This window comes from Mizuhopecten yessoensis, unplaced genomic scaffold (genome assembly GCF_002113885.1).
Source record: "Mizuhopecten yessoensis strain PY_sf001 unplaced genomic scaffold, ASM211388v2 scaffold6719, whole genome shotgun sequence".
In the NCBI taxonomy this organism is placed as follows: domain Eukaryota; kingdom Metazoa; phylum Mollusca; class Bivalvia; order Pectinida; family Pectinidae; genus Mizuhopecten; species Mizuhopecten yessoensis.
In genome coordinates, this window is record NW_018406690.1 from 117,340 (window position 1) to 131,325 (window position 13,986).

At 35.3% G+C, this 13,986-nt stretch overlaps 1 protein-coding gene across 2 annotated transcripts in view; it reads left to right on the forward strand.

The window, feature by feature from the left end:
• The first annotated feature begins 4,033 nt into the window (after positions 1 to 4,033).
• Positions 4,034 to 13,986, forward strand: part of LOC110452499 (high affinity cAMP-specific 3',5'-cyclic phosphodiesterase 7A-like) — a 63,632-nt gene continuing 53,679 nt past the window's right edge. Inside the window, exon 1 of one of the 2 annotated variants that reach the window (XM_021501059.1) lies at positions 4,034 to 4,281. In XM_021501059.1, coding sequence (XP_021356734.1) covers positions 4,135 to 4,281 — 147 coding nt within the window. In that variant the 5' untranslated portion in view covers positions 4,034 to 4,134. Of the gene's footprint in view, positions 4,282 to 7,852; positions 8,024 to 13,986 lie in introns of those variants that run through there. The other variant, XM_021501063.1, reaches the window with a different exon arrangement.

A 13,986-nucleotide genomic window follows, 5' to 3' on the forward strand; every position in this document is an offset into this window, starting at 1 on the left:
CATACTTTAATAGTTATCTCTTCTTCTTTCTTTGTAAAGGATTTTGTACCGGTACTGTGTAGTCATTTTTTACCAATATCGTAAAATCGCATGAAATAGTTCACATAGTAGTTCAATTTATTTTATTATTTGACTCTTTAAGAAGTATCTTCCCCGAATGCTACTACATATTTTGCATAACCTGAAGTCAAGCCATCTAGCCTTTGCAATGAAACCCCGTGTATCGCTTTAACATCTGTTTATTTCCACATCTTATCCACAGTTTTTCAGTTCCTTTACCTGCATGTAGTGTTACATAGCTGTAATACACAAGACATGCTTACTGGGACCTTCGGATATTCGTTTTTTAGCGGTAAAATGTATCGACAACGTGTTATGGGCGGATTAGTGGAGTGGTTAACAATCCGGCCTTCCACGCAGGCGGCCGGGTTTCGATCCCCGAAGTCGTCGTACGCATGGAATATTCATAGAAAGTGTCTTTCTCCTGCCCACACAACTCCAACAATCCAGGTTGAGTATAAAATGGTCTGGGTAGGATGTTGCGGTATCTGTGCTGTTGCATTCAAGTGAGGTGGCACTATAAATGATACCGTTGGAAGCACGCTCCCACTACAAACAGAACACAATACAACTCCAGCACACACGCAGACATACACACATATGGAGGTATTAGCCAGGTGGCATAGGCATAACACAATACAACTCCAGCACATACGCAGACATACACACATATGGAAGTATTAGCCAGGTGGCATAGGACTAGTAGTTAGCGTCTGATAAGGCAGCTCATGTGAATTCCTCAAAATATGCTAAATGTATTGATTGTATATCTATGTACTGTAAAGCGCTTTAGGTTATCTACATAGGGCGCTATATCAATGGTGTATATTATTTATTATTGCGTCAATTTTCTGTAATGTATATTGCGGTTAGAAAATGTTAATAGCTATATCATGTGTGGTTTTGAGTAATGCATTCAGCGGTAATAAACTGGTCATAAATTGAACTGTTTCGGTTGTATAACCATGAAAACATCATATGTAGACTAATTTACAATAAAGCGTAATCTAAAGCGTGACATATAAAAAGTAATTGACAAGTTTCAAATTCCGTGTGTAGCTGGCCTGTTCGAAGAACTACTGATTTTTTACTGAGGCTGATATGTACCGTTTCGTTGTTTAGTGTTTTTGCCCCGAAAAGTCGTGATTTAGAAACTTTTAGTTCTCGTCGTTTCGTCTTTTCGGGGCGAAAAGAATAAGAAGAAAGGTTCGTTATTTTTTTTTTTTTTAAAAGACGAAATAATGAGAATTTAGATTTGTTGATTCTCGTCTTTTTAGGGCGAAAAAGGCAAAACAACGAAATGGCACAACTATAACTTTTCATACAAGTGTAGGTGGCTGCGATCTAATTTTAACTATCTTTATCGCCTTGTGAATTTAGTCATTTTCCTATGTAAAGGTTTTCGTTTCAGTCAGATTCAGATTCTTTATACCCTTGTGCCTTACTACAGATCGAAGGCAAATTAATAAACCTAGTCACCAAACGTCAGTGACATGTAGGTTTTAAATGGGCATTAATGGACATCTCGTGCAAATGTTCCACGCACCGCTAACTGTTTTCCTTTATCGATTCAATCGGGAACCGGTTCGTCACTTTCCGTAAACAAGAATCGTTTACGGAAAGTGCCGACGGTTCCCTATTGGTAGTTAGCGCTATGCTTGACTGGTGGATGTAGTAATCACAACAGTGACGAAAGTACGCGATGCCCTTGCTCCCTGCATTAAAATGATAACAATAATAAAAAAAAATGAAGCAAGATCGTCGGTGCTCCCCCTCCCTCAAGTCCTCAGGAAAAACCTTCTCCCCTTTTTGCGGTTTGAAGGGAACGTAGAACAACATGCAGTCAAGATTGCGGTAAAAACTGAAACGTCATTGACTGTAACGTGTGAATCGTCTGACACCGTTAAGTTGGGGCACATATAGTCTGTTACTTTACTTAGCAACATGCGTGTCAGACCATTCGCCCCAAAGCCGTAACACCCTAGAATTTGATTCATATTGCCCCAACCATTTCAACCCCAAAAAACATAGCCCTGAAAATGAATTTCGCCCCAAAAGCTACATCGCCCCAAACTAATGCATTTCGTGAGTGGTATGTAATTTATTTTTTGATATGTCCATTCAATTTTTCCGCGAGTTACTACCGTTTAATATATTTTATAATTTAATGTTCTATAAGTTGATTTGAAGCAAAATTGATGCATGATTTAACTTTCCACTCTACCAGTACACATGTAAAGTTGAATGAAAAGTCAAGGTCGACGCAGATTTCTCGTTTACCGGTTTATTCCCACAATATGTGGAACATAACAAAAAATACTTACAAAGACACAATACAATTGATTACATAATGAAACACAGCGCTCACATATATAATTCCCAACATGTACATTCGGTGCATACATATTTGATCCGTTCACACACAATAGGTTATTCAAAATAGGAATAACTTTACAATGACTGACTTCATCATATCAATAGTTGAAATTACTTATACATAATTATATTGAATACAATTATCCTTATCAATTAGTGCTTGTTTACATTATCACATACAATATTAAAATACCTACCCCAACTATGGGTCGGGGGTTTACACGAATGAAGATCTGTATCCGTTCTCAATCGAAAACTATCATCGCTGTAAAAGAGACATGTAAATCACAATTTCACAATTTACATCATGTTGATAAAAACATATATATACATTACTTTAAAAAGAGCTATCTATGTATCGATTGAATATACATGTACGTTCTACTTATTTTATAAAAAGTAGGTATACAATTTCACAGTATAATTAATGCTACTTTATCCAAAATCTCATTAATATAATAAATTAACATAAACCAATTACAGAAGAAGACTTTGTCACATCTATATATGTACATACCAGATCTGGAGAAAGACTTCAAGACTCAAACTTCTGGATATAAATTACACCCACCCTTTAGCTCTGTCTATGAATGAATACTAAAAACCGCACCAAAACATGTAACAAAGACAACTGGACTGACCACTAACGAAAACGAGGTAACACCTATATTTAGAACAATTACCTTATATGGACGTAACAAGGTAAGACAAGTGACATGTGACAACATACATGTGACATTGTTACACACATTTAAACATTATGCATTTGTCGACATAATTAAAAAAAAAAATCTGTGTATGGTTATGTTACCACAAGATGTCAGTTACATCACGGACTTAGATTAGATCTAAGTCCATGGTTACATAAATAAAAGTGTTTCGTTTGAGATTTTATTTATTTACATTAAGCAACCATATCGATTGGTTTATTACCCCGTGAACGTACACTGATGGAATAAACAAATTAAGAACAAAAAGAAGAATTTACTGAACCCTATCTACCAAAGGTGATTAAAAACCGGAACATTTTAGTAAAGTTACGGTGTGGTATACTTTTAAATTGAAAATTGGTAATAAAAAAATAAACAAATTAAAAAAACAAAGTAACACACTTGGGCCATAAGAATACATTACAAACATAGGCATTCGTAACAGAAAAATCCCCAGGAATTAGTAACAGTTTTAAAAAATCATGAGTTACCACAGAGTTTAAATATGTCGTTCGAGGCGATATGTACATGTTACGAAAAAGAAATTTTGGATCGATATGATTGTTAAACTTGGGACTAAATGAACTGTGATCTGTGGAAATGTGAACAAATTCGGGGCGAAAAGGTTTTGGGCGTGATGGTTTTGGGACGAATCGTCTGTAATACACGTAACGTTTACCGCGATCTTGACTGCGTGTGGTTCAGATACTGTTTCTTCATAAACAGTTTATCTGCGTACACGTGAATATACTACTTCACAGTATCAAACCATGATCGTTGAATATACATTTTTGTATTATATGTGTTATTTATGATATAATGTAGAGGGTAATGATCCTTAATATACTATTGTCTCTAGGCGTGAATTTCCCCCGACACCGCGTACTTCCGTGACCATGATAGGCTAGGAAAGTGTGCTTTGACAGGTACCCTGACGGTACCCGTCTATGAGTGTTGATGTGTTCGTCACGAAATCACACAACCTAGGATGCACCTTTGCGACATGAGTGTCCTAAACGTGCATTCCATCCCTGTATTACCACTGGATGTTCAAGTGCCTGCTCAGTTCCTGGCAAGAAGAGGAGGCATTTCGTTTGCTTCCAGTTGTAGTCACTATTTCAGACCAAGGCTTGGGGTAAGTTCCGATGAATATTTCTTTTTTCGTTATTTAAAAATAATGTTATCGTATGTACAAATTTTAATCCCAAACCATGGATAATGCACGAGAGGGACTAACGTCTCATGTTTTCCAGTTTCGCAATGAATGAAATACGAAAGTTATCTCCCCTGACGTTGAAAACTGATGGGTTAGTCTGTCAACCACAGGAGCCTGAAGTTTTACAAAAAAAGTACATATAATATTTTTTAAGCATATTATAGGTATTTTTGGGTATTACCGTTATTATTAATTTTTGACAGAACTTCAGGCTCCTGTGTTAAAACTGGACGATAAAGTTGGACAAAGAGAAACTTTTCTGTAAATTGGAAGTACCCACATCATGCGGCATACTGGAAAACTAAAACATTAAACAATACAACATTGTTTTGAAGAAAACACAATTATATACCCAGTATACGATTGCTGTTCTTTTTAAAATTTATATTCATAAAGTCACAGATTGGCTATTCCATTCATAATACATATATATTCTCAGGCCATCTTGTACTTAGCCTTACAGTTGGGTGTTCCTTACAGTTGGGTGTTGTAGTGGTTAAAGATAGCCCACTTACCATATAATAACATTATCATATCAGGTGGCATATTGGTATCCAGACGTTGATTTAGTCCCTATTTCGATTCTTCCTGCCCGAAATAAAACAAAATGGCTTTAGGCTCTTTATCCCTTACTTTTATAATTTAAGAATGGCATGGTGCCTTAGCTATATATAGGTACACCATTACAATATATTTCTACTGTAGGAATTTATCGGAAAAAATAAATACTCTATGTAGAAATCTCAAACATAAAGGGATAATTAAGATTTTGATGATAAGCACTTTGCAAAGCCTTAATATGTTTAACCAGAGATGTATAAAGCCAGATATTGACAACTGATGTAGATTTTGTAAGAGCACGCATGACAGTATTGTTATTGAAGATCTGTTGCCAGACTGGTGCTGCGGCCCGGCATATAGGCAAAATTGGCTTTCTGGGTATTTAATTGATACAAAGTTACAGATTTTCGGTGTAATGGCCCAAAGTAGTTGTGACAATATTTACGTACCGATCACAACAAATTCTATGGACTTCAATCAAATTCTAATATAAATCCATATGAATAATGATATATATGAAAGCCAAAATACATGGGTAAAAACGTACATCGTGTTAATTACTTATGGTGAGGATAACTAATTGGTGTGTGAAACTGTTACCTGTGATAGCTCATGTGTGATTTCGACAGCGTGTGACATGTCCAGAATGAGGTGTAAGATTACAACTACCATTACCCATTCACTTTTTACCCTCTACCTGCACCTGCCTCCTTAGATTGACAGTTTGTTGCCGTAAGTTACCTTCACACCTGTAGTGATCCCCAGGGGTTACTTGTGTTAGGTACTAATGTCTCATTATAAGCGTTAAAGTGGTCAACTAGAAAACAGATGTTTTTAAGTGTTTAAAATGCTCACTTGGTTTTCTTTATCAAAGGCTTTGCTTGCTTCAAGGTAGAAAATCATCCTATTTTCTTCGACAATTTTTCTTTGATTTATCAATCTATTTTCAAAATAATTTATGAGGTCGATATACAAGAAGAACAATATAAAAAATGTGATAGATCATCAAACTGTTTTTAAATAGAACATCTAGAAAAAATGTAGTTTAAAGGACAGAAAAAATGGTTGTCATTGCTAGCTTCCCATTCTAAAATCATGGCACATTTTTTAGATGACTAAAGTGATATCGTAATTGTTTCAAGAAGTTGAAAATAAAGAACAAATGCTTTATACTTTGAAGAAAGGTATTACTGTCACATGTTTGAGTGAAATTACACAAAATATGCCCGTTACTGTAGGTGTTGCCGACATAAAAGAATTAAGAAATTGTGTGGGCAGGTGTGGCACAGTCAATGACGCACTTGCCTTTCATCAATGTAGCTGGGGTTCGATTCCCCAATCAGACGTGAATATAGATATGGGGCCACATGTGCCCCACCTCGTGGGTTTTCTCCAGGTTCTCTGTTTCTTCCAACTTTGAGGCCCCTGTGCGCTAACATCCGGGCCAACATTAAGGCGGATTGATATATACGTTTAAATAACTTGTTTTATGACTGCTGTAAAGAAAATAAAACTTATCTTTATATTTAAAAAGGTAAAACAGTTTCTTAATATGCAACTGTCGTGTCAGGTAACAGATGAAGAAATAAAACAAAATTTATTTTAACAGAAGAGATAAATTTTGTCATTTTAACCAAAATAGGTGAAATGTAAGATTAAAAATGGTGATAACAGCATTATGTTCTCAACTTCCTGTTTTCCATTTTACAATCACAAACATGCATGAAGTTGAAAAAAATCTACTGTATATTCCCTTATAATAACATGCATGTTATTTCTTGTATGACAGGTATGTACAGTAGAATTACATTTTCTGTACATATGATCTCCTGAAGGTATTATTTGCTGTGAAAAGGTTCCAAGTTTTAAACTAGTAGAACTGTATAGAAAATATATTCTGTAAGTGTGGCCCTTTAACTACAATATTTATCCTGCAATAAGTCCATGGGGCCAACAATTAGACTGTAACTTAGAGTAGGAGGTGGGCTTATTGAAGGACAATTAAGTTGCATTTCTACTGAATTTGACATGGGTAGGCTTATTACCAGGCATGGGCTTATTGCAGGTTAATATGATATATATATAGCAATATGGACACTGATAAATAGAAAGACATCTACCACGTATTCCTGGCCCTAAGGGATACACATTACCTTAAGGATGTGTTATCTATGACAAACACTAGAAAACGATATCTATTATAACATTGTATCGCCTAGTTGCTCTTATAAACATGTTATTTATGACGGACATAAAGTAGAATCCTATCTATCATGTAATTGCTTATATGCCTCAATTTGTGTCGAGACACACCATATATCTTAACTTCTCTTTATATTATGTATATAACCAAACACCATATGTACTTTTCTTTGCTGAAATTCTAAGTGTATTAAGTTATAATTATGATGTGTTTGTATGTCTGAAATTCTCCGTGTATATATACGTATCAATTACGATTGACATGGCAGAAGGTCTACGCACATGTGTCACAAAGGTGTGTTTATCTTTGTGACCAGTGATGTCCGCTGTCATTAACTGACCTCCACTGGTCAGTTTCCTGTTAGAACAGTCGTGACTTGGTCATTTCCATTTGATGTATTTTTGGTTTCCTGGGTAACTGTTTGTCCCAGAATTCTCTCGATGAACTGCCCAAACATTTGGGTTCCTGTGTTATTATGGTATAGGTGAAGTACTGCATAACATTTCAGGACTTCATGTAAATTAGACTGCCATTAAACTTTTACCTTTATCCTTGCCCCTGGCTATAGGTCAGTATGTATCATCATTAACACAACATTGGCTTTACATATGCATGTTTGTGAGTGTGCCAATGTATGTGACAAATTCATAGGCATAGCCTTTCAATGCGGAAATGATCTGAGTCAAACGAAAGTACAAGCATGCCATTGTGAAGGTATGGTGTATATATATGATTAGTCGACACAAAGAGGCTCTCTGTTTATTTGGCATGAAGGAAAGTTTCAGTCACCCATCAATTCATGGTTCATCATGATCAAGGCCTCGGTTTATTGGTAGGAAATGATGAAGCTTTAACATGGATTAGTTCACACTGGGACTGTCTGCTATATACTGCAAGGTAGGCATTTAAATGTGTACACATGTGGAATATTAAAGGTTTTATCAATGGCGTTGTCTCTCCATCCTCAACTTTCAACTGTCCGTTCAGTACGTGACAGCATCATTAAGATCAATGATGAAGATATTTATTTTGACAGGAAACTTTTTACTACCTAAGAAAGTGTTGTCTGTATCACTTTCATGACCGAAACCCTGATGTCAATATCAGTAGTAGAGGTCAAAGGTCATTGAGTATTCTTGTGGTTCGATTCAACATGACACTTCAGATATTGTGTAATTATAATGGGAAATAATTTCAAGAGTATGATATGACGTGTTTCAGTGTCAAGGTCTTGTTCTCGTTTCTGCCGCTTTAAAATTGGAGTGGAAAATCAATAGAGAGCATGCATTGCTTTATTGCATGTAGTGCTCGAGTACTGACATATTATTGGTAAGGTATAAACCAAGGCGAATTAATAGTTCATTCATTGTTTGATACTGTGGTTTTTACACCAATGAACTCTATTTATTATGTCTTGTGACTAATATAAGATTGACAGGAGACGTCTCGTCAATGATTTGGTGGCAAAACCACTTTTGTGGTGATTTTATACTTCTGTAATAACAAGTCACTGTTCATGACATCGCAGACTAGTAGCCTGGTAATATTTTACATCCACTACTTACTTTCTGCTGCCAAACTTTGCTGTACTGAAGAATTCTCAAAATAAATAACACATATATATATCCAGGTCATATTTGCTGACATTTCATTTTTATCAAACATGTGTGTGCATTATGGTGGAATATGTAACAAACAAAAAAAATATCGAAAAAATATAATTATATTCTCCTTAGTTCCTCATCCGTACATTAATCATTTCATATCTATATTAGCATAATGATAACATAAAGCAAACACATTTTTAACAATTTTATAGCATGCTAGATACGTGCAGTGTTTCAAATATAAGAAAATATTGGGAAAATTTAATCAACAACAGCTTGATTTAGTGAATATTCCGAAACCCAAGTTATACATGTAAATTACAAGTTATTTAAAGTAAGCTGTTCTAAGCTTGTTGATGTTATATACACAGTTCTATTTCATTTTCACACCTATTGTGTACCTCATAACTTACATTTTATGTATCAGGTGGACTCCAAAAGGAATTTTCATTATTATTTATTCTGTGTCTTTTCAACGCTATTGTTGGGACCTATACGTTTTCCCCACTGAAGGCTGTAGGATGTTTTCACGTTTCAGGTTAAAAATAATAGAGAAATTTTACAAAGTAGGGACAGGGTATTTAGTTTAGCTTTTCAGTGTTACATGTATTTAAGTTATAATCTCATTAAAGTCACTGACCGGTTAAAGTTAGTTTGGTTTTGTCTGACACATTTGTTGCTTATGTTAAAGGCATTAATATTTTGATAAATCGAGGGCTGTACAATCAGCATAGAACGCTCATCCAGAATCGGCCCTGTTTTGATACAATCCACTGACACTCCAGGGGTTATACTTGTATTTTGAATGCAGAATGAAAACATTTCTACATACTGTTGACACAAAAACCAATGTAAATAAGTTGGTCAGGTAAACGGTGTGTTTACAAACCTATAAGTAGTGTTAATTACTGGTAAAATACTGAACTAAGAAGTGACATAAGTTTTTGTTGAAGTTGAACAATCTGACAAGCAGTTCACGACCATACATAACCAACACATGGAATTATAAAATTAAGCCAATATATAGTGTTAGCTTGTTCACTATCAATTTCAAAAAACAAATCCTGACCTTTTTAAAGGTCTCCAATTTGAGATACTCTGTATGTTGACAACACCATTCAATAAAATGTGACGGATACACGCCAATTTGGCCTCTTGTTTCCTTAGTGATGAGCAAAGAGCTTAAGCCTCCTTAACTCATTCACCCCTGAAATATCATGATGAAATTTTCCAAACTTTGAATTGGAAGAGTTTAAATGTGGTTCGATTCAACATCACACTACAGATATTGTGTAATTATAACGGGAAACAATTTCAAGAGTATGACATGTGTTTCAATGTCAAGGTCTTGTTCTCGTTTCTGCTGCTTTAAAATTGGAGTGGAAAATCAATAGAGAGCATGCATTGCTTTATTGCATGTAGTGCTCGAGTACCGACATATCATTGGTAAGGTATAAACCAAGGCGAATTAATACTTCATTCATTGTTTGGTAACGTGGTTTTTACACCAATGAACTCTATTTATTATGTCTTGTGACTAATATAAGATTGACAGGAGACGTCTCGTCAATGATTTGGTGGCACAACCACTTTTGTAGTGATTTTATTCTTCTGTCATAACAGGTCACTGTTCATGACATCGCAGACTAGTAGCCTGTTAATATTTTACATCCACTACTTACTTTCTGCTGCCAAACTTTGCTGTACTGAAGAATTCTCAAAATAAATAACATATATATATCCAGGTCATGTTTTGGTTTGCTGACATTTCATTTTTATCAACATGTGTGTGCATTATGGTGGAATATGTAACAAAAAAACCAGAAAATATCGAAAAAATATAATTATATTCTCCTTAGTTCCTCATCCGTACATTAATCATTTCATATCTATATTAGCATAATGATAACATAAAGCAAACACATTGTTATCAATTTAATAGCATGCTAGATACGTGCAGTGTTTCAAATATAAGAAAATATTGGGAAAATATAATCAACAACAGCTTGATTTAGTGAATATTCCGAAACTCAAGTTATACATGTAAATTACAAGTTATTTAAAGTAAGCTGTTCTAAGCTTGTTGATGTTATATACACAGTTCTATTTCATTTTCACACCTATTGTGTACCTCATAACTTACATTTTATGTATCAGTGGACTCCAAAAGGAATTTTCAGTATTATTTATTCTGTGTCTTTTCAACGCTATTGTTGGGACCTTTACGTTTTCCCCACTGAAGGCTGTAGGATGTTTTCATGTTTCAGGTTAAAAATAATAGAGAAATTTTACAAAGTAGGGACAGGGTATTTAGTTTAGCTTTTCAGTGTTACATGTATTTAAGTTATAATCTTATTAAGGTCACTGACTGGTTAAAGTTAGTTTGGTTTTGTCTGACACATTTGTTGCTTATGTTAAAGGCATTAATATTTTGATAAATCAAGGGCTGTACAATCAGCATAGAACGCTCATCCAGAATCGGCCCCGTTTTGATACAATCCACTGACACTCCAGGGGTTATACTTGTATTTTGTATGCAGAATGAAAACATTTCTACATATTGTTGACACAAAAACCAATGTAAATAAGTTGGTGAGGTAAACGGTGTGTTTACAAACCAGTAAGTAGTGTAAATGTACTGGTAAAGTACTGAACTAATAAGTGACATGACTTTTTGTTAGCTTGTTCACTATCAATTTCAAAAAACAAATCCTGACCTTTTTAAATGTCTCCAATTTGAGATACACTGTATGTTGACAACACCATTCAATTAAATGTGACCAATACATGCCAATTTGGCCCTCTTGTTTCCTTAGTGAGGAGCAAAGAGCTGAAGCCTCCTTAACTCATTCACCCCTGAAATTTCATGATGAACTATTCCAAACTTTGAATTGGAAGAGTTCAAATGTGTCTTCAGGGTTGAATGACTTAAGGCAGACAGAATATAAAACAGACAAGTATAGGGCTGTTCGATCTTAGTGTCTGCATTCTATATTTGGGTGTTGTTCCCTCTGATCTCAGAACATTATTTATATCTTCTTATTTTGGTTTATCCTCATTTAGAAAGGTGGGCCTACAGAAATTGCTGACGTGGGTACATGTCGTAGTGGTTTAAAATGTATATATATGTCTGAAGTTGCTTGCTAGTCACTGCAGGCAGTAGAAAGATTGTTTTAACTCATTTTTTGTAATTCCGTCTTTGCGTATTGCAGAGTTATCTTCACTTGGGAGCAGGTATTGATTGTTACGTCATTGGGTTGTGCGAGAAAATTACGTCGTTTTCTCAAAAACTGATGACGTTACTATCACAAACAAGTGACGTAACAATCAATACCTGCTCCCAAGAGAAGATAACTCTGCAATACGCAAAGACGGAATACTTCAGACGAGAGTAAAGCACCACCACCTGTTACACATCCTGATGGTTTTTGGTCCCAGTTGGATTTTGGATTTCAGGTTTCAAAATTCTGCATCTGTGAATTCTCGGATTTTTACGCAAACTACATAGGTCTCAGAAGGAATAAATTAACAACGATATAGTCCAATATGGGAACTGGATCTGTACAAACAAATATTCATTGGATGCATATTTATTAAATACATATATATATATATATATATATATATATATATGCAAAGAAGTAATAAATACTGCTTTACAAAATACCTAACAGAAAATCTATGTATTTTGTGATGCAGTATATGGTTTTATAGTGACAGTTTGTCTTTGTGTTATATGCTGTGACATATTATTACCGGCAAGTCCAACTAACAAACTTTGGGGATTTGTTTTTTTCACCCGTTTGTTATATCTTCCTGTTATTTCTTCCGCTTTTTTTAACGGGTGGGTTTTCTGTCGTTTTTCCCAAAAAAGTATAAGCTGAAATCGGATAAAACATTACATGAGTGTTCATCATTGGAATGCAGTGTGTGGGACTAGGAGCACTATAGCTAGTTGCTTGGTTTTGATCAGTTCATCCAATATGGCTGCCATGGCCTTTGATTGCAGGGTCAAAACTTTAATCTTGATGGATTTTGCTCACATTTGGTTCGTAAGTGTAGAATTGGACACACAACACTACTGCAACTTCCATTAGTATCATTTGAAACTGTGGGAGTAATTTTGGGGACTTTTGTAATGTCTCCCATTAATTTACAATCGGCACTTGTTCTTTTCAAAATTCTAGAAGTTACACTCACTTGCCTTCTCAACAAAGGCGCATGGTGAGCTATTTGATTGGGTTCAGATGAGGAAAAAAAATGACCAATCACATTGCTGATTCCTAGCCTTTGAAGATTACAGAGCCAAGGAGCGACCCCTGACTTCAAAGCCAGACATTTTTAATGTTATAGTGTGTGATTTTTTTTATTTACATCAAAGACTGAAACTAGTCTGTTTGTATCATCCACCAGGTGGTGCGAATAGACCCTTCCATTTCGTCATGACATATTCCTGGCTGCAGAGTGTGTAAGGGAGTGTAACCACTGGAATTTTTGATGAATTGCCCGAAAATTTGACAGGTTGTCTTTGGCTGCACAGCCAGTGTCACAATAACTTCTTTACTTTTATCTCATCTTGCCTTTCTTAGTTTCTTTAAGTCTTTTCCATATAAAACACATTGCTTACAGTTGTTTGAAATTGGAGTAGTTGGAAACAAATAGAAATAATCAAATAAGGAAACTAGAAATTCAGGATGTTGAAATCACAACACTTTATTTACTACCATCCTGTTACAAATGTTGCTACCAGGAATTGTGATTACACAGTAAACAATAGCCAATGGAAGTAACTGTAAGCCAGGAAAACGCCTCTACGCTACCTTATCTGTTATATGCAAGGGAGAGTACTCTAGTTGCTAAACAACAGCTTTGATGTGGAACTCATTGCAATAACTGAGGAACCTACATTGGTACGGTTTACTTTAACCCTTTCACCCCTGTAGACCATAATGGACTCATCCAGATCAATGCATGGTAGAGTCTACTAAAGTTAAATAGGGATGAAAGGGTTATAATATCATGTGCATCATCTGCAGGACCATTTCCATGGTTTACATGTGTATTTAGTTTGTCATCTCCTATATTAAACGTTCCCTGATTAATGTACTATTTCCCCTCTATAAATACATGATACAGTAGAACGGGTCAATCTGACTCCGCTGGATATCAATACACATTGAATAATTGAATAAGTGTATATCACTTCGCTCCGTAAATAAATGAGACCCTAGTAGTAGAATGTGTCAATTTTCC